The sequence below is a fragment of the Netta rufina genome (assembly GCF_964035555.1).
Source record: "Netta rufina genome assembly, chromosome: 3".
In the NCBI taxonomy this organism is placed as follows: domain Eukaryota; kingdom Metazoa; phylum Chordata; class Aves; order Anseriformes; family Anatidae; genus Netta; species Netta rufina.
The window spans coordinates 16,988,590-17,009,666 of NC_140125.1; the positions used below are offsets into that span (position 1 = coordinate 16,988,590).

At 37.0% G+C, this 21,077-nt stretch overlaps 1 protein-coding gene across 21 annotated transcripts in view; it reads left to right on the plus strand.

Annotated features, from left to right (window-relative positions):
* The window catches only part of NRXN1 (neurexin 1), a gene marked incomplete at both ends in the record, with an annotated part of 708,589 nt that overhangs the window by 335,173 nt on the left and 352,339 nt on the right, over window positions 1–21,077 (plus strand). For 18 of the 21 annotated variants that reach the window (XM_084284084.1, XM_084284064.1, XM_084284069.1 and 15 more), the window contains one exon: window positions 15,679–15,852. In XM_084284084.1, coding sequence (XP_084140210.1) covers window positions 15,679–15,852 — 174 coding nt within the window. Of the gene's footprint in view, window positions 1–15,678; window positions 15,853–20,480; window positions 20,508–21,077 lie in introns of all 21 variants that reach the window. The other 3 variants (XM_084284087.1, XM_084284067.1, XM_084284065.1) reach the window with 1 other exon arrangement.

The window sequence follows — 21,077 nt, forward strand, 5'->3', positions numbered from 1 at the left end:
GAAAATTGTGCCATGTTCTTTCTCATTTTTTCTTTCCTGTAAACATAGTCGATGTTTCTTGAGGCAGTGTGATACTTCAGAGAGATTTTTGATATTGTAGAGAAAGTGTATAACTTATTTCTTCCCCATTTTTTGCAACATTAAGTACTGTTTCTGTTTATACATATGCACAGTCTTTTTTTCGGTATATTAAGTAGACATAAATGGAAAAAATAATCCTGATTAGAACCGATAAGTAAGGTACCACAGCCATTTTATTCTACATCTTTTTCAAACTGAAGTGGTGTGTTGGTATGTTGCTTTGCTTTGCTTAAAAGTTTGTACAATGTGCTTAATAAAGACACTAGAGGGCACTGTTATTTCATGAAATATGCTGCTTTGTGCCTTGCGTTCACAGAGCCAGCTCACCAGCTAGGATAACCTACAAAATCTAACATTCCTTTGTTTTCTTCACTTTGAAAATTCTACTTTTGCTTTACCCTTTTGAAGTAAAAAAGTATTCATAGCTGGTGCATTTTCTAACCTTGAATTCCAGTTGAAAAACAAAACAAAACAAAAAACAACAAACAACAACAAAACAAACAAACAAAACAAAACAAAACAAAAAACACAAAACACCTGAAGAGCATGAAAAAACATACTGAGAATTGAAGTGGGAATTGTATTAGATGAATTGCATTAGATGCTGATTTTCTAATTGTGAATTTTCACCATTTCTGATTTTCACAATTGCTGATTTCCACCATCCAGGAAATATGGCTAGTAAAAGAATAACAAACCTGACATTTTCAAACAGTGATATATAGTAAGCATCTTCCTCATACTGGGTTAGCATACATAGGTCCTCAACCTCTGTCTTTTAATAGTTGTATGTTTCATTTTACTTTTTTTTTAATGTATTCTATTATATTCTGCACAGTCAGCTTCTTTAAATATGTCACAGCATTTATCATGAGAACTTTGGTTGTTTTTCTGGAGGGAGTTCAAACATGCATTTTAGCCAGCAGGCTAGAAAGGAGAAAAAATTACCTTTCATTATTGTTTCTTCTTCTTCTGCATTCAGTTGAAATGCAGAATGTAGCTTTTTCTTTTTTTCCATTTTATGTAGTTTTTTTCTTATGGTGACATATCTCTGTTATGCTGTGAACACTTACCCCATACACTTAACTTTACCAACAAGAACAGACATTGTTATATAATTGTCCAGTATTACTTTAGCACTAGCAACAAATAAAAATTAATTTTTTACTTCCTGCTAGTGATATTAATCATTTTGTTTAACTTAAGTTAGTATTAGGTGAAATGCAAAAAATATAAGTGTACAGGCAATTCAGAATATCTGCATCCTTTCTCAGTAATTGGAAAGTTACCAGATTTCAAATGCTGAAATCCAAGATAATCCTGGAAAGAATAATCACATAAATGCCTCATATATATATATAGATATATATACACACACACACAGTGAATTCAGTGCAAAGACAGATTGTGTTGTAGAGCTTGCACAGGATGCCAGTTGTCTGGGAAAGCAGACAGTTGTCTTAAAAGCATGTGAGAAAATTTCCACTATACATTTCTTTCTGGGTATGCGACTTGGCTATTTAACATACAAAGTCAGTTATTACAGAGATGCATTTCCTTCATAACATCTGATACAATTTCAGTGGACTGGTCTTGAGTACTTGTGGAAACACATGCACTACATTCTTCAGCTTAATTACTGCAGTTATTTGATAGACAAATGATAAATTAGAGACAAATTAGTAAAAGATTGAAAATAGTTCTGTGTTTGGATTCCAAGAACCATGTTGTTTTTCTGAGCAGAGAAAATTAGCAAAATGTACTCAGGTGCAGTTCTAGCAGATAACCCATGAGGACAAATGAGATTTAGCAGGAAAGGCATTGCAGTTTAAGCTTGCCAACATGCACTTACACAGCAAATTTGCTTTATCTATTTCATGAGCAGTTTATCTGTTCTGCTTTCAGTATAGCTTAGCTGGTTAGTTTGGCTATAATTCAAGGTCTTCACAGAACAAAATAGTTTGATGAAGGAAATTCTCCTCACTGTACTTTGATGTTTTGCTGTTACAGTCTAAATAGACTGAAAGGGGCAAAAAAAGGCAAATGAAGGCGGAATTTGACTCATGTTCTTGTTCCTCACTATTGCCAAATAAAAGTCCTCTCCTTCATTCAGGCTATGTAGGTATTACAAAATCTGGAATGTCTCTTCTGCCTCCACACTTTCTTGCTGTAGTGTGGGAGACTGAAGTTTTGGCAATTTTTTTATTTTTTTATTTTTTGTTATTTTGATAAATATTTGAAGACACACAAGCTGCTTTCAAATAGCAGGAGCAACATCCTCAAGCATAACTTTGTATACACTTACATACTAGGGTTTTATCTCCATTTTGCTTCCCCCCTGGGCACCATTTTGAGATAGTAAATTTTCACCCACTTCATTTAAATTGCAAACATGCAAAAATAAACAAACAAGCAAACAAACAAAAAACTACAAAGATCCACCCAGAATGACTATCCCAGAGAAAATTTGGATATTTTTACATTTCATTTATTTATAAATTGAGATGAAAAGGTAAAATATTCCACTCTTTTCTAGGAAATTTGTAGTTTCAGTACATCTGTGTCCCATCCTATTCCAAACTTTTTAGCTGTACTGTATAATCCAGAATGAACTGCAGTCATCTGAATTCAGATTTTGGGCTTATCTGTATTTTCTTTTAAAACAAAAATTACCATCACAGAAAATTTCTTCCCAACTCTACAGTTTTGGTTTAATGTTAATGCCTGTACAGCATTTCATACATTTCATACATTTTTAAGACCTGCTTTTCTGAACTGGCACGATACTTTCAACTTTTCACACTTTGTTATTCTCTTTCACATGGCTTTCCCAAATGTCTTTTTTTTTTTTTTTTTTTTTTTTTTTTTTTTCTAGAATCCATTTTAAACAATATGTTATTCCTGTTCTACTGTATCACTGTGTCCACCCTCACCAAAATACTATTCATATTACAGCCTAAGTCAGAATCAACTTCTTTATAGTTAAAAATCCTAATATTTAAAAATCCTTTCTAGATCTATTGTTGTCTGTTTTACTTTACTTCTGTAGCCCTTCACTGGCTTCCAGCTTCCTCTATACCTTTGTGAGATATGGCTGGTACTGCTATACAAATCTGCCTTTTTATTTGAGCTTTTGTCCAGTAATATAAAAACAGCCTGTTCTGAAGCCTCTCAAAGAAAAGTAATCACATTAATTTCTGGTATAAACACAGTGGTTTCATAAACGCACTGAATTATATTTCCACATATGTAAAGACTCACTCAGCAGTTAATTCATCCTTAAAAATTTCTTATGTAATTTACTAAATCATCAATAGATCTATTAGGCTGGTTTATGCATTGATGATTTATAATAGCGATTTAATTCATTTGATGTTTCATTTGCCTGTCAAAGTAGGTTATTCAAACCATGCAAAACTGAGCTAAATTAGCCTTGATCGTAAAGCAGGTTTCTTGTTCCAGTGATGGAATTTGAAATAATTTCAATTTTAGGTAATATTTGTTCCTATTGTTTTATATTGAGCCCATTCTTACTGTTACTGCATTTTATGTTCCTTTGTGTATTACAAGGCCTCTCTCAATGGCAGTGGTTCTTCATATTTTTATTAACTAAGAAACAAAGCCTTATTAAAAAGCACAGATGAGTATTTTATATATAAGCCCAGATTTGTTTAAATGAACTAAATGAACTAATGCTAGTGCTTAAATTTCTCAAACAAGCATGCACGGGTTAATTGTAATGACCTTGCCAGTGGGCTGTGATCATGAAGAAAAACATTCTGTTTCAAATACAAAATACTGAATACTGTTACCAGTAAATAGATCTCCCTAATGTGACTTGTTGGAGTAGACAACAGTGAATACAGACAGCTGCTGTCTTCCTGGTAGTTTGAGAAAGCAGCCTCTGTACACAAGGAAAAATATGTAACTTAAAACTGAGAACTGTTCTTTTAGACTTTGCAACCTGTGTTGCAAATATATACAGCCAGATTAACAATATGTAATTGGACAACTTGGTCTAATGCAAAATCCTGTCTGCCTTTCTTTGGAACTTGTCATATATTGCTTCAAAACAGCTATGCTCTCTACCAGGCTATGTAAATAATTTTGATAATTCTAAACTTTCAGAAATTGTATCCAAATTTCCAAGATTATAAAATTGGAAGAAATGAAAAATCTACTGCAGTACTTCTGGATTAAATAAATAATTTATAATAATAATAAAAATACTCTGGTGTTTATGATGAGTTCTGTGAGGTAAAAAACATTGCAGTAGTCTCTTAGGTCACCCCATGGTGAGAGAAACTTTTTGCTTTCTGCCACTTCTTCCTGTTTCTTACAAACATACATAGATAGATTTGCCTATGTTCCTACAGCTGTTCAGCATGAACGTAATTACCATAGGTGGTTGTGGAGTTTCTTTCAAGCCCTTCTGGAATATGAAGCAAAAGTTATGCTAAGGCTAATGTAGGAAGCACACATAATCCTAAACATGCTAAAAAATCTAGATATTTATCTTAAATACATCCCACTGACAAAGTGGGAAGACACCTTTGTTATCTGCAAATTGTAATCAGATCATGGTCTCAACTCAGATAAAATGATAATTTTGTCTGTCCCCCAGCTGCATTCATAGGTACTATACTGGGTCTCTCTGGGGCACATTTGTTGAATCCTAGTATCCTCCCTGCCCTAAACTTGTATTCAGAATGTGCTACCGTAGGTATAGTACAGTCCCCATAAATTGGGGAATTCTGACCATTTTTGGAAAAACAAAACAAAACAAAACTGTCTCATGTAATATCCTTAGAGTCTGGAGGTAATTTTCTGGATCAAGAGGATGGTAATATAATATAAAATATTTGCCTCTGTAAACCTACCTTCAAAATGAGACCATATTTAACCACTGTCGGCTTCCTTGTAGCTTTATGTGGAGAATCTTGCCTGAAGGGAAGAGTTTTGTAGATGTTGCTGAGGACCAGGTTACCTGTTAGAAAGAAGAATTCTTCACTATTTTGAAAACAAACTCTGCCTAACAGCATGTGTTGGCTATTGAAATAGAGAGTGAATAAATGATTTCAGAAAGATAACTGTAGGAAGGGAAATCCCAATACACTGTGGCATGGACATCCCCACCTCATTAGATTTTGTCTATTTTTCAGATGCATTCAATATAGAAAAATGGTCAGAACAGGAAAGAAATGAAGGACATTTGATGTGCTTGAATGCCTCACCTTTCTACCACAACCATCCTCCTCATATACAATGTAATTGATATAGCATCGGTTCTGTGGGAGATGGATTACCACGCACGCTTATATGGCAATTAGATTTAATTATTTACTGTTTCACATGCATCACCAACTTTCCTCACAGTCCATTGGACAAGCAGACTGTTCTGTTTCAGTTTTAAATCTGTTTAATCTTTTTTTTCAGTCCCAGTGCCTATATTTTGACAAAGAAAATTAAAAAAAAAAAAAAAAAAAAAAAAAAAAAAAAAAGGAGTGTGTGGGAGTGGAGGTTGGGACAAAAAAAAAAGTGACTGGGAATCAGAATTATTACTGTTGAGAAAAGGCAAAATGTTTTTGTATAACAGTTTTGTGTTTGAGATTACATGTAATTTGAGAAAGGGAGTGATGCCTTCTAGGGTAATGGTGAATTTTAACATGGAAAATTTTCGGGAAATGTTCAGACATAATCATATACCTTTTGTGTCTCTGCTGTTGTCTATCGAAAACTCAGCTGCCAAGGACATTCTTGTTGCCCTCATCCTCCACCTCCACCCCTTTTCTATCATACAGCTTTACTTACCTCTTTTTTTTTTTTTTTTTTTTCTTAAATCTGGCATGCTTGCATAAGAATTGAGCTAAATTAAATAGGACCAAAAAGTGTAATAGGAGTGAAAACTGAGCACTAGAAGGTGAAGTGCAGAAGTGCACATCAGGCAGAGCCTGACATATATAAAATAGTGTGCAACATAGCAACAGCATGAGAAGAACTTTCTAGACAGATGCATAATTGTACCAATTGTGGAAAATGCAGATATATAAACTGCATGGTGGGATTGGGAGACTTGGAGAAAGGTAAAGCAGCAGGTCTATCTCCAGTGTGGACTGCTGTAGAAATTAGTAACGAGAAATTTTTCTTGATGAAAAATCAAGCTCTGCAAGCTCTTTCTTAATCATCTGTCTTAGTCTTCACTGTCTTTTTGTCTGTATGGATTGGGGGCCTACAATGAGTAAAAAGAATAAGCAACAGCAGCCAAGGAAGGAAGTATTTAATTCTCTAGACAAATAACTACAGTATGTCCTATATGCCAATAAGGATGACTGGGGGGGGGGGGGAGGGGGGAAGTGTTAGCATTTCAGTGCTTGTGATTTCTTTCCCTTTGTTTTTTTTTTTTTTTTAATGCCTTTAAAAAGGTATTCAGAAACGATGCTGAAAGCAATGTAGAATCGGGCTGAAAAGATCAGTTTCTGTTTTCCTTCCTGAAGGAGAAACTTCCTAATCCATAAATTATTTTCTTACTTTTGCCTTAATTGGTTATCAGTACAGGGAATGTGGAAGACAGAAGGAGCCACCTGTCACTTCATACAACTACCTTTTGCCCAAAGCGTTTGGAAGGACAGGTAACTCAGGAAAACCTGGACTAGTAAATTAGCCACCATTTCCCTTCTTTGACGAAAGAAAGTCTAGAAGTGATAGAATTCATCATTTCAGAGGAAAATATTTGAAAAGTCCACTTCAAAAACAAAAAACATACAAAAAAAAAGAACAAAAAACATGTCAAAAGAAAATGAATTTGACCACAAATCAATACTGAAGCTACAGAATGGACTCGATGAGTGAATAAGTAGATATAAAGAACTAAGTATACATGTTCATGTCTTCCTTCAAATGCCTTGCAAGTGGTAGACAAAATTCAGCAATGCTTGGTTCTAGCACCAAACAGTCCTGTGAATGTGCAGCAAGCGCATATTCTCTACTGTAAAGGGAGATTTGAAAAGCCATATGCTGGAGCGTATGTGCTGCAGAAGCTGTGTGGATGTATCATCTAAGACTTTGTCAACTGTCCTTCAGTTTATAACTTGGGTTATGATCACAGCAGGCTTTTTTATTTATGCATAAAAGAACAGCTATAGTTCATCAACTTGTTTTAATTTTTAAAACTTTTTTTTTCTTTTTTTAATATAGAACAAAAAGTGAACATTTAGTGATCAAAAATAAAAGTGATGAGAGACTCTGAAATCACCACTCATCTGCTGTTTAGAATATGCATTTATTCTGTGCAAGGCCTGAGGTCCTCATCTTTGTCCTCATTCACACCAGGATTGTTGAACCTGGCTTTCGAGCTCTGGCATGCACAGCACTCCAAGCCTTTAGACAGTGTGAGATAGTCCATTATAGTTTATTATAGTTTATAGTCCTTTTTTTCTTTTTTTTTTTTTTTTTTTTTTTTTCTTCCTGGTCAGATAATCTGTTCTGAACATAAAAATCCTTCCGAATTTTATTAGACCTTTTTCAATAGTGGTAAGTTTAACAGAACTCTTTTTTTGAGTGTTTTTCATGTTGGTGTTGTTTGTAGATAAGGATAGAGAAGTTAACACACTCTGACTGTAAAAGCAATTCCCTATCCTTTCTGCTTCTATGCCTAATTCCCTTTTCAAAGTGTTGAAACTCCACATCTGAAAACCAAGCCTCCATCCTGCTCTGCCTATTGTACCAAGTAAGTGGTAGGTGTTTTTGTATGTCAGATTTGGGAAAAGGCCATTAAAGACAAATAAGCTCCTATTTGCATAGGCATTGCATATATAGGCATTGACTGTCAAAGGCATCTGGGATCTAGCTACCTATCTGGCATTTGCATCTGAGACAACATCCCTTGATTCAAAATTGGGATGTTACTTCTTTATTGTGTTTAAAATTGTGTTTATTCAGTTTGTGCAAGAGTGATTTACTTGCACCCTTCAGCTTATTCAAAAATACCATAAGCTAGGTCTTCTTGTATTGACACCCACCCAGTAATTAATTGTGCAACTAAAGAAGGCACTACAAAGCAATTTTAATTGATCTTGTAACACCAAATCATCTGCTTTGTGCAGAACTTGAAGAAAGCAAGCACTTTTTTTCTTTCAAGATTATGCTTCCCCTTCAGTATTTCTCAGTCTTTGCAATCTTCAATCCTCTTTGCCTGCCTCAGGGAAGAAGCTGTTACATGCTTGATCATTTTGAAATAGCATATTTAGAGAAAAGCTTGCCTGACACTTCAGCCTTACCGCAGCCAGATACTCCTTTGTATTTTTGTATGTCATATAAAGGAATGTCAGAAATGCATGTTGTGCTTTCAGAACCCAACATGTTATGCCAGGACTATCACTTTCTAGTACAGTGCAGAAGCACTCTCATTCCTAGAAATAATAGTGATTTTGTACAATGTAACGTTAGAAACAAGACAGAAAAAAAAAAAAAAAATATAATGAAAGAAAAGAAATGAAGAGAATGGCTGGAAGTACAGTTGAATACAACTGTACAAGAAGAGAAAGTCTACTTTTGGAGCGTGTTGGATTTATACATTCCATGTGGCTAATAATTCCCTTTCCCATTGCTGCAAGGCAATGGTAATCCTTAAATTAAACAAATTGGTTTTGCCAATTAGGACATACCCTGTAAGAACTGTTGGGTTGGGACACAACTCAGAAAAGGAGAAAAGTTTATGGAGTGACCTGTCAGCAATGTCAGTACTGCCAGATAATGTTACTTCTGTACTTATTCAGAAAATAAGTATCTAGAACAGCATCTTCGATCTTTATTTTACATTTCTTTATTTTAGCATTAGCAAGGATCTTATTCTTAAGAAATTTGATACTTGTCATAAAAAAAAAAAAAAAGTTATTACAGAAGAATTTGGCAGCATTTGTTTTACCAACAGTTGTGTGACTCATGGTGTTCTCTACTTTTTTTTTTTTTTTTTTTCCATAACTGTGATTCCAATAATGACTACATTGACAACCTGAGTTCATTTATGAACTAGCAAATCACTTCTGTGTTAATTTCACATATTCCTCAATTCAAAAGTCACCTCTAAATCAGAAAAGAGAGGTGTAAATAGGATAGCTCCTGTAGGTATCAGTGAGGTTCAGCATTAGCTGTAAAAATAGATAGATATATAGATAGATAGATAGATAGATAGATAGATAGATAGATAGATAAAGCATGCTGAACTCTTCTCAGTCAGAGCTTACGATGTAACAGACCAGCACTATTATTACCATGGTTTGTGTATGCAGCTCTGAGGGTTTTGCCTTCCAGGTGATTCCTCTGGCACACAATATTCAAACCAGTGAGAAACATTGTAGCATAGGGTTTATTTTTGTCCTTAGAAAACAATGAAGAGAGGAAATGATCTTCCTTCGCTAAATGGTAAAAAAAAAGGGTAATGACTCTTGGTATAAATAAGAAGAGTTGTGGGATTAAAGAGTATCTATCTGCTCTCAAATAAAGTTTGAAGATACTCCAGCAAATCTGAAGCTTCTCTGGAGGTCAGAAAGAATTTCTGGTGCATTCCACTCCCTCATGCTTTTCTTCACTATCTTTGTTTATGTCAGTTAACGTATTTTATATAAATTGGCTATTTTTCTTTATAAATGAATGAAAGTCAGGAAAGTTATGGGGAAAAAAAAGACACACCAAGCTGTGTGGTGTCACAGAGCTTGCAGTAGCCAAGGCCAGCCGCCTCGGAGCCGGCACAGCTGCAGCCGCCGGCGCTGGCGGGACTGGGCGCTGCGCCCCCGCCCTCTGCGTAGAAAACGCCCCCGGGCGGGCGGCGAGAACCATCCCACAGCGTGCTGCAGAGGTGGGTGTGCTGCCTCGTGCGGCGAGGCACAGGGTTCTGTCCCTCCTCCCTTTCGAGTCCACCCTATCTGCTGGCCGTCTGTGTGACCGCAGTTTTTGCCATGGTCTCCCCCAGGCAGAGAGCTTGCCCCGAAAGGACTGTGGCGACCCAAAGGGAGGGGCTGTCCAGAGCTGTGGCTGTGCAGGTCTCTGGCTGCAGGGAGTGCCAGAGCCTGCTGCTGCTGGGAGGGGGGCGGCGGGGGGGACAGGTATGCACCTATGTGAGGTGTGAGCAGGTGGAAGGTCTGCTCAGCATATCACCAAGGCTGAAAGAGGAGGTTGAGAGACTGAGGGCCGTCAGGGACTGTGAGTGGGAGATTGACTGGTGGAGTAGCTCCCTGGTGTGCTAGAGGGAAAGGTGCCCGGGAGATACCCCACAGCTGGTGGTGGACCCCCTGCCCTGTCCCTGTCAGGCAAAGGAGGGGGATCTGAGGGATGAGGAGGATTGGAAGAAGGTCCCTGCTCAGCATTGTGGGCGAACCCCCCCTCTGCTTCCCTCACATCCCCAGGTCTTCCTAAGTAATGGGTTTGGGGAAGGCTTCCCAAAGACGTTACCAAGGATGAGGCAGTCGAGTCCACACATGCAGACTGCCTTTGCCAGGAAGGAAAGAAATGTGGTTGTGGTAGGCAACTCCCTTCTCAGAGGAACAGAGGGCTCCTTTTGCAGACTAGACCCGAGACATAGGGAAGTGTGCTGCCTACCTGGGGCCTGGGTCAGGGACATGACTAGAAAACTCCCGGAGCTGGTTCACCCCACTTATTATTACCCATTGTTCATAGTTCAGGTGAGCAATGATGAAATCTCTCAGAGAAGCCTGCAAACTGCGAAGAGAGATTTCAGTGGTTTAGGGTGAATATTTCAAGGAGCGGGAGTGCAAGTTGTGTTTCATTCTGTTACTTTGGGGGAGGTGAAGGACACGGAGAGGACTAGGAAAACACAGATGATAAATAATTGGCTGAGAGACTGGGTCGAGACAGTAACTTTGGGTTCTCTGACCATGGGGTAGTTTACTTGACCCCTGGTTTGTTGTCAATGGATGGAACTCACCTGTCTCAAAGGGGGAAACAAATCCTAGCGCAGGAGCTAGCAGGACTCGTCAAGAGAGCTTTAAACATTTTTTTTTTAGCTATGACAGGGGAAGGGGATAAGGGGATAAAACAGGGCTCACCAGAAAAGTGCTTGGGGGAACAATGAAGCTGGGGTGAGGCAGGTGTCTCATCTGAAGTGCATCTACACCAATGCACGCAGCATGGGCAACAAACAGGAGGAGCTGGAAGTGATTGTGCAACAGGCAAACTACAACCTATTTGGAGTAACTGCAACATGGTGGGATCACTCCCGCAACTGGAGAACTGTGATGGATGGCTACAAACTCTTCAGAAGGGATTGACAAGGAAGGAAGGGTGGTGGTGTGGCTCTTTATATTAAAGAGTGTTTTGATGTTGAAGAGCCTCCAGTTGGGAATGATAAAGTTGAGTGTCTATGGATAAGGATCAGGGGAAAGGCCTGTAGGGGTGTCATCTCGGTGGGGGTCTGTTATAGATCGCCTAATCAGGATGAAGAGATGGATGAGGCATTCTATGAGCAGCTTGCAATAGTTACATGATCACCAGCACTCATTCTCATAGGGGACTGTGAAGGGTAAAGGGACGTGGAAGTGTTGATCGATGCTTGGCTGAACATGAGTCTGTAGTGTGCCCAGATGGCCAAGAAGGCCAATGGCATCCTGGCCTGTATTAGAAATAGTGTAGCCAGCAGGAGTAGGGAGGTGATTGTCCCCCTGTACTCAGCTCTGGTGAGGCTGCACCTCAAGTACTGTGTTCAGCTTTGGCCCGTTACTACAGGAAGGACATAGAGGCCCTGCAACGTGCCCAGAGAAGGGAGACAAAACTGGTGAGTGGTCTGGAGCATGAGTCTTATGAGGAGCAGCTGAGGGAGCTGGGGTTGTTTAGTCTGGAAAAGAGGAGGCTCAGGAGAGACGTCATTGCACTCTACAGCTTCCTGAAGGAAGGTTGTGATGAGGAGGAGGTCAGCCTCTTCTCTCAGATAACTAATGATAGGACTTGAGGGAATGGCTACAAGTTGCACCTGGGGAGATTTAGATTAGATATCAGGAAAAACTTTTTCTCTCAAAGAGTGGTCAGGCACTGGAACAGCTTGCCCAGGGAGGTGGTGGAGTCACCGTCCCTCGCGGTGTTCAAGAAGCGCCTGGACAAGGTGCTACACCATATGATTTGGTAGCTTAGTGGGTAGTATTGGTGATAGGGGGATGGTTGGACTAGATGATCTTGTAGGTCCTTTCCAACCTTGTGTTTCTATGTTTCTATGAAGTTCAAAAAGGACAAGTGCAAGGTTTCTGCACCTGGATCAGGGCAATCCCAAACACAAATACAGGGTGTGTCGAGAATGGATTGAGAGCAGCCCTAAGGAAGAGGACCTGGGGATGTTAGTTCATGAGAAGCCAACATGAGCCTGCAAAGTGTGTTGCAGCCCAAAAAGACAATTTTATCCTAGGCTGCATCAAAAAAAGCATGACCAGCAGGTTGAGGGAGGTGATTCTCCCCCTCTACTTTGCTCTCATGAGACACCACCTAGAGTACTGTGTTCAGCTCTGGGGCCCCCAGCACAAGAAGGATATATATGTGTTAGAACAAGTACAGAGGAGGGCCACAAGGATGATCAAAAGGCTTGAGGACCTCTCCTTTGAAGACAGGATGAGAGAGTGGGGGTTGTGTCTGGAGAAGAGGTCTCCCAATAGAGATATTGGCCTCCCAATATCTAAAGAGGTCCTAAAAGAAAGCTGGAGGGGAACTCTTTATCAAAGCATGTATTATTAGGACATGGGACAATGGCATTAAACTGGAAGAAAGTAGATGTAGAATAGATATAAGGAAGAAATTCTTTACTAGGAGGGTGGTGAGGCACTGGAACCAGTTGCCCAGAGAAGTCTTGGATACCCCATCACTTGAAGTGCTCAAGGCGAGGTTGGATGGGGCTTATGAGCAACCTGGTCTAGTGGGAGGTGTCCCTGCCCATGGCAGGCGGGTTGGAACTAAATGATCATTACAGTCCCTTCCAATCCAAACCATTCTATGACTGTCATTCTATGATTCTATAACAATGTGTCATGCTGTGCATATGATACCTAGTTGATAATATTCCATTGTTATATTTTCAAGAATGAATGTTCTGAGTTCATCCTCATGTGCTTCCACAGTGGCAGAACTTTTTCTTGTCATTCATCAAAAGTGACAATTGCTATATTAGTGTATATATCAATCTCAATATGCTGGAGGGAAGTATCTTAGGAATGAGCAGGGGATCAATTTGAAAGTTTGCAGTTTTAAAGGTTTAATTGATCAAAGAATAAAAATGTTTGTTTGGACAGTACACATGTTGAGAGCTTTAAAAAAAAAAAATTGCACACACTTCAAGGAGAAGAAATCTGATCCTTTCAGCATAGGTATGAATTTCTTTGTATTGTTCTCTGGAGTTTCCTTCTTTTTAGTCTATTGCAATCAGTTGAGATGAATTATCTCTATATTCAGAGCTCACAATGACTGAAAGAAACAGAACTTCAGGAAACCTGTGAGGGTTTACTTTCTAAATGTTCCACCTGAGGAAAAGATTAAAAAAAACCTTTATGATGGGGCAAGAAATTTTATCGTGTTTCCAGTACAGATGGTTAAAAATACTGAAGTTTTTTTTTTTTTTTTTTTACTGTGAATGAATTATGTCCCATTTGTGGGAACATATGGATCACCATATATTAATCTTTTATGCCTAATACCATGTTTCTGAGATTTATGCTATACCTTAAAACTCTAGAGGAAAGTAATATCTTATTTTTCATATAATCTATGTGAAAGGGGAAAGCTTGAGGTTTCTTATTATATTATGCCATAACGATCGCTAAGATTTTTTGTTGAATATGTTATGAGATTAATAATATGCATATTCCTAAGCTTTTTGGCTCCACTAATTCAAATACAGTTGAGTTGTAGGGCTGATATGCACTGACTAAATTTTTTTCACAGTCTGATTGCATTTGTTTGATTCAGGCCAGTTCCTTGCATGCAACATGTAGGCCATTACAAACAGCCTTGAAGAGCACTCGCTTGCAAACAAAGGAGTATGCCAGGAGAACCAGGAAAAGGTGTGACTGCAGTTTATACTGATAAGAGGGAGATTAAAATTAGCTACATGCGGTAATGACGATAGCTAGGACATTCTACATCCTGTTGCTATAACATCTGCCTACCAATCTTGGTAAATGTATTGGAAATGAATAATATTGAAAATGAATAGTTTTACATTTGAGGTGACTCAGAAATATTCTTTGGTACATCCTATAGCCTTGGCTCCAAAATCATCCAGACTGGGGAGCTTGCTGGAAAGCGCAATGTGGACAATAATGTATATTCAGATAGTCTATTGAAAAATTATGCAAATTATGATTAGAGAGAATTTAATACATAGATGGAGTAAGAGTTTTGTCCCTAGTTGATGCTTGAGAGTTGGATGCTCCCATAAGAACGTTCCTTCAACAGGTTCAACGCTTCTCAGAAGCTCATTTGTCCTTTTCCTATCTATCCAATGGGGCTTGCCTATAGGCATGCTCAGAGCACTTCCAAAAATCTTGCAGAGAGCTGCTTTTTTTTCTGATTTAGGAGACAAGAGAATGGGACAGTAAATTCATGCAAGATGTTGGAAACCATAGTTATGTTGGCTTGAAAAGTAGAGGATCAGTGTTCTGCCTGCCAGAAATGCAAAATGTGTTGAAGAAAGGCACAGCATAAATTGTTTCAAAACAAAGTGTCCCCTCCTCTGTGTTTAAAAGTTATAGTTACATCCATTCAAAGAATGGATATCTATCTCTCAGAACTATGAATTACTCAAAGGAAGGAAAGCACCAGATTGCAGCCTTAAGTTGCTTAAGGTTCAACAAAGAGTTGTTTATATGTTAGCCGTCATGTTTATATGTTAGCCATCAGAAATACTTTTGGTAATACAATTCTCAGTGGGCAAACTGGCATTTTAAAGGCATCTAACCACCCCTGATCCCATATGACTAATACAGGGTACACATTTAGGAGGGGAGGATCAGTCATTTTGCTGCTTAACAGTGGTATTCCAAAGTTCCTCAGATGTATCTCTAAACCTGTTTTTGTTGGCCTGCTTTTAAATGGGTAGCGTGCTTTAGGTCAATCTCCGTGCTCCACTTATTGCCTTAAGAACACTTAGGGTGTTCTGGATCCATAATCAGGATGATCTGGGGTCTGGTTTTCTGAATATGAATGCAATATGTGTCAGTGCTAAACGTGTTTCTAGAAGGAGATTCTGTGACTATATCTGCAGCTGTGAAACAGATCAGTGTTTCCTGTATATGAGAGTTGGCACATAGATAACATGTCTTACAATGTCTTACATACAAGTCATACAAATATGAAGTATACAGGTAGCTTTCACAGTATCCAGAAAACTGCTGAATTAAATTATTTTGAAGCAAAGTAGGGAGCAAGTACTACAAAATCTGAAAGTTTATAGAGATCTCAGAAAAATTTTGAAGAGTGTTTTTTGAAGATCGTGCAGGTCAAAGATTCTACAGCTATTTCTCTCTCTCTTTTTTTTTTTTTCTTTTCTTTTCTTTTTTTTTTTCTTTTTTTATTTTTTCCCTGTGGCTAATACTTATTTCTGCTTAACAGGTGATTTGTATATTGGAGGAGTGGCCAAAGAAATGTATAAGTCCTTGCCAAAGCTGGTGCATGCAAAAGAGGGATTTCAAGGCTGTCTTGCATCAGTTGACTTGAATGGACGGCTGCCTGATCTCATCTCAGATGCTCTCTTCTGCAATGGGCAAATAGAAAGAGGGTGTGAAGGTACTGAATATGCTGCTATCTTTTTACATCATTGTGCAAGTATTGTGCTAACCCTCCCGAGTTTTGTTGATATGTACACTATGCACATGGAAAGGCAATATCTTACCTGCTTGTAATTTACCCTGTTTTACCCTTTCTTATATAAAGCTTGTGTTTCTGTTAGTATTACGGAGAACAAGTACATCTATACCTGTTCTACAGCACAGATTGATCTGAGAACATGAGTAACTTCTTAAATGTTAAATGTAGGTTCCATCCCTCTCCAGTGGCTAGATATTTTGCATGTATTTTATTTACTCTACAATGTATTTTAATCTATGATAGAAACAATAACATTTAGCTTCAATGGAGTCCTTTATAAAGACACTTTTAAAGTAGACCTTTTGTGTTTATTAATTCAAGGCTAATATATGATACTCTTGAAGATCAATCTACTTTCTCTATTTTTGCTTAACCCTGAGATTTGCATTGTCATGAATCTTCCTATCTGAAGTCAATAATAGTCAAATATGTTTTATCTCACATTTTGACACAACTGAACTATTGTGGAATATAAGTCAGGACAGAATTAGAAGAGGTGTATTTGTAAACTAGGGATATCAATCAATCAACTTTTCATCTTGTCTTTTAATTCCACATTATTTTACTTTTCTTTATGAAATAATTTAAATCAATTCTCTGTCCCCACATAGGTATTTTATTCACATAATTCTGAATTTTGTGTGTCTGTTCATTATTTTTACACATTTCCTCCTCTCTCAGGTGCCCATCTTTGGACAGAAAATATGTAAATGATATAGTAGAATTTGAATTTAGAATCTTGATGATTTTGGTGTCAAGTTGATTAAGTTTATAAACAGACATTTTAGACTGTCCAAACAGAGCTGGGTGAGATTTCCTCAAGCTTTACCAGACAAAAGTTTCTGGCAGATAAATTTTACCTTCTGCTGTCCCTACAGTTAGTTTGTAAAGGTGGAACTTGCTCATTCTTTACTTGTTACCTTTAGTTACCAGTATAAGTTCTATTGATAGAACATAGATATATGCACATTTCATAACTTATTTTTCTGCATCTTTAGTGTCTGTATTTCTGTCAGCAATTGAAAAATATGTATAAATCAGTTTGCACTGAGTTTGGAAAATTAGATTCTACTTTCTGAATGATGTGAGTTAAGTTCCATGCCTGTACCATCCCTTTAAAGAGTCAAAGTACACTTTAAATCCATTATGAATTTCATAGCTTCTTTTGAAATAATGTGATTTTCTAAATGAATTTTATGTAGTTCAAAGAAATATTGCCATAGACCTAGAATGAAGCTCACCTTTTAAAGCAGTGGCACAACTCAGCTATCAGTGAATTTAATAAAGCTACCAAGCATTTAATAAAATCAGTACAAATATTGTTCTCTTTGGTGGAGCTTTTTCTGACACTAAAATTATCTTATACAAACAGAATGGTTAAACCAGATGAGCCAACTGCCTCTCAGAGATCTGCCCTGTCAAAAGTTTTTCCCACAGAAAAAAATCTTCAGTAGCATTGAGTGAAATAACCTCTTCCAACCTTTCTGTTTAAACAACTTTTAACAACTTGCAACCCTTCCACTTTACTCGTTTACTTCATGTCTTCCCCTGTCTGACCTGTGTGTTGGTCTCTTGTCTGAAGACCGTGGATCAGATATATAGAAAATATTCTGACACCTAAAATACTATTAAAGTCACCTGCAAATTTAGCTGTCTCCTAGAAATCTGTTATATGCCTCAAGAGTTGTGCTGCTGTGTACATACAAGACTATCTCCATCCTTAGAGCTGAGCAGTTTTGCATCTCACGCTGCAATGGGATGTGTAGTCTGTAAGTTCTGAGTTGTTGAGTCCAAAGATCTAAGGACACACAGAGTAGCAGAAATAATTTCCAAAAAAAAAGCATAAGCCATCACTCTCAGTCCAAAAGACAGCTGACTGTACTAGGGTATATGTCATAGAATCATAAAACCATAGATTAGATTAGACTGGAGGGGACCTAAAAATCACCTAACTCTAACCCTCATCCCATAGACAGGGTGCACTTTGTTAATACTTCAGACTGAGAAGAGAGACACTTAGATTTGATGCTCTTCAGACTCACAAGAGATTGAATTCCACACCTCTCCATTGTAAAAAAAAAAAAAAAAAAAAAAGCTAAAAGGCCTTTATCTTTCTTCTGTCAAGCGTGATGCCATGATGTATTACTAATTAATTTTATCTATAATGGCATTCTTCTTAAAAGACATATTTGTCAATAACTTTACTAATATAAATGCATGTTAAAAATTCTTTCTTTGGGATATTTTTGCAGGCCCACACACAGGGTTTTGTTGGCAAGTTGTAAGGGTTACATTTCAAAATTTCGGCCACAGACAGATAGATACCTGTTCTCTGTCATTGAGTGTTGAACGTAATTTAAATGTGGCTGAATTCACGTTGTTGACACATTTTCAATGGATAGAATAGGTAGAAACCAACAACTAGAAATATGCTAACTAGCTCTTTGAATTGTTAACAGTAAACCCCAAAGCCAGGATATGTCAGCCCTGTTTTCCTGTAGTCAGCTCCATTGTACTTTACACTATAAGGAAAGCAGAATTATAGAAAATACTGAATTATATAAGAACAGGTTTAAAATATTGGGAAAATAATGCACTGTTTGGATGTTTGTGCATATATAATATGTCTTAAATGAACATTTAAAAGGTTCATAGTAGTTCTTAACATATATGTAGATTCTTGGTAGTGAGATGTGGAACGTATTTTTGTGATATATAGAAAAAGATTGTACATGCTACCTAAAATATTTTTTTTGTGTGTAATATGTACAGCTTGTAAGCCCTCACGTTAGACAAATGTAAATGAGAGACGAAATTCAGTCAATTAAAAAGTCTGCAGTGAAGACTGAATAAATTAGAATATTTAAATAGAATGTGAATCAAAAGGTGAGTGCTTGAGAAGAGTGTATTAAAATATTTACTAAATAGTTTAGTTTTGTAACATATATATATAAATATATAAACTTGTTATGATAAATATTATAGTACCGTAAACATTAGAATGTCCTTTTCCATTCCTTTTTTTTAAAGCTTCCTGTAATTAAAAAATAATAAAAATAAAAAAATATTACATTAAAACCAGTCATGATGGCAATTTTTGAATAATGACCACTATAAGTAAACCAAAAATGCTAAGAAAACCATTTTTAAAAAGCAGGATACCCTGCTTTTTACCAAAATCTTACCTGTATTTTTTCCATATACATATATTTTAACATGCACTTTCAATGTGTCTGCAGGGTCCTGCAGTTTTTATACTTTTAAGTCCTTGTGACTTTTGCTCTACTTTTGAAATGATGAGGAAACTTAACATTGCATAACTAAAGTGTAAATAAATGCATGAATATATAACATTTTAAACACCTACAGATATTTTCACTTCATCTTTGTAAAGTTTCCGAGTAGCAGAATCTGGTGAGAAAAAAATGTAAGTGTCTTGTCAGCTATGGGATTCTGTCATTATAATCCCCAGCTCAGGAAAGGGTGATGTAATGCCCAAATGTTTAAACTTCTGGGCTCAAAACTCCTAAGAAAGGGAAGTCACCATCTTATGACTGCATACTGCAGCCAATGTGTTATGGATACTGTTATTGCTATTTGAAAAGCAGAAAACTATAACAAAGTAGTTTTGCCTGAAAAGTAAAGCTGCATATGCTGTCCAATCTTAATCACAGTGGTGGCTGTTAAAGTCCTGGTTCAGTGGTGCGCTCAAGCAGGGCCTCATTTAAAGCAAGTGGCCATTGAGCTGACTTAAGCCACACAGGTTTGGATTTTTCTAAAATAATGTCAAAACAAATGAAAATTCCTCACTGAGATCTTTGAAGAAGCTGTAATATGAAAGAAGGGTTAAGTGAATATCTTTCTTCAGAATGATTTAGGAGATTTATATGATATTTGGGACAGTTTTGCCTCATCATCTGTAATTGGAAGTAGGAGCTTCAAATAGATATAGATGTATCTTCCCCAAAACAATGTAGGAGTATTTTATAATCCCAGAACCAAATTTTTCATTGTAATGTCAAGAGTCAGTGTGATATGTATGTGTGAGCATACAGAAACCAGTAGTTCATAATCTGTATTTCAGTTTTCATTCACCATTCACGAAGAAAGGGCTAGACAAAGAAAGACCAGAGAGGATGACAGTGCTAATTATTCTTGAATTTGGTGTATCTCAACATGACAAATGGCTAGTCAGGATTCAGCCATGCATTTATTCTGCTAATGCATTCATATCTATCCAAGGAGAGAAAAAAAAAAAAAAAAAAAAAAGGAAAAAAAAAAAAACTTTTAATTTTCCTTCATTACATGTCATCAGCTCAATTAACCATTATATTTGTAGTAAAATACTGGCAAATTACTGCTTTCTTATTTTGGCTTGCCTGAAGATTTATGGCTATTAGCATTAATTTGTTTGCATTATATGGCATTTCTTTCTCTCTTTAACAGCAGCATGCACTTTATTCTGAATGTTTTTTCTGTGTTTGCTGCCATTTCAATATTGCTTACTAACATTTAATATATTTTGCTTTTTTATTTTGCTGACAAAGTTGCATTGATGAAAGCTGATTTGCAAGGTAGATAGCCCTGTGTGTATTCAACAAGACTGAAACCCCCAATGCACAGTTGGATTACTGCAATAAATGCTCTGTACATTTCAGAACTAAAGTGTGTTATTTTATTTCAGATTGTGTCTTTCACACCTCTAAAACAATGTGCTACATGAACCTTCATTTTCCAGCATAGTTTGCATAAAGGCTTTCAGTCTTGAATATGTTTTGTATAGTGACTGCTTTAGTGCTTTGATCATACTTTAAAAAATTTCTTTATATTTCCGTAGTCTAGTTATGATTCTCTAGAAATAGAGTAGTTTGTTTTTCATGTGTATATCACATTTCGGCATGCCAGTTCATTAGTAATCTGATTTTCTTCATTTCCCTTTACAAAAAGGAATCTGCATGGGATCCCTGAAGCATGTGAATCAGTACTTGCCAACATTCATGCCAAAGAATGCCAAACTTCTCTTTATTTCAGACCTAAATAATTTAAAACAATATCTGGGATTGAAAGCACTGTATAACATAGCTTCATTTTATTAATTTCTTGTTTTGGTTTGGTTTGGGTTTACCTTATGTTTGAATCTTTAG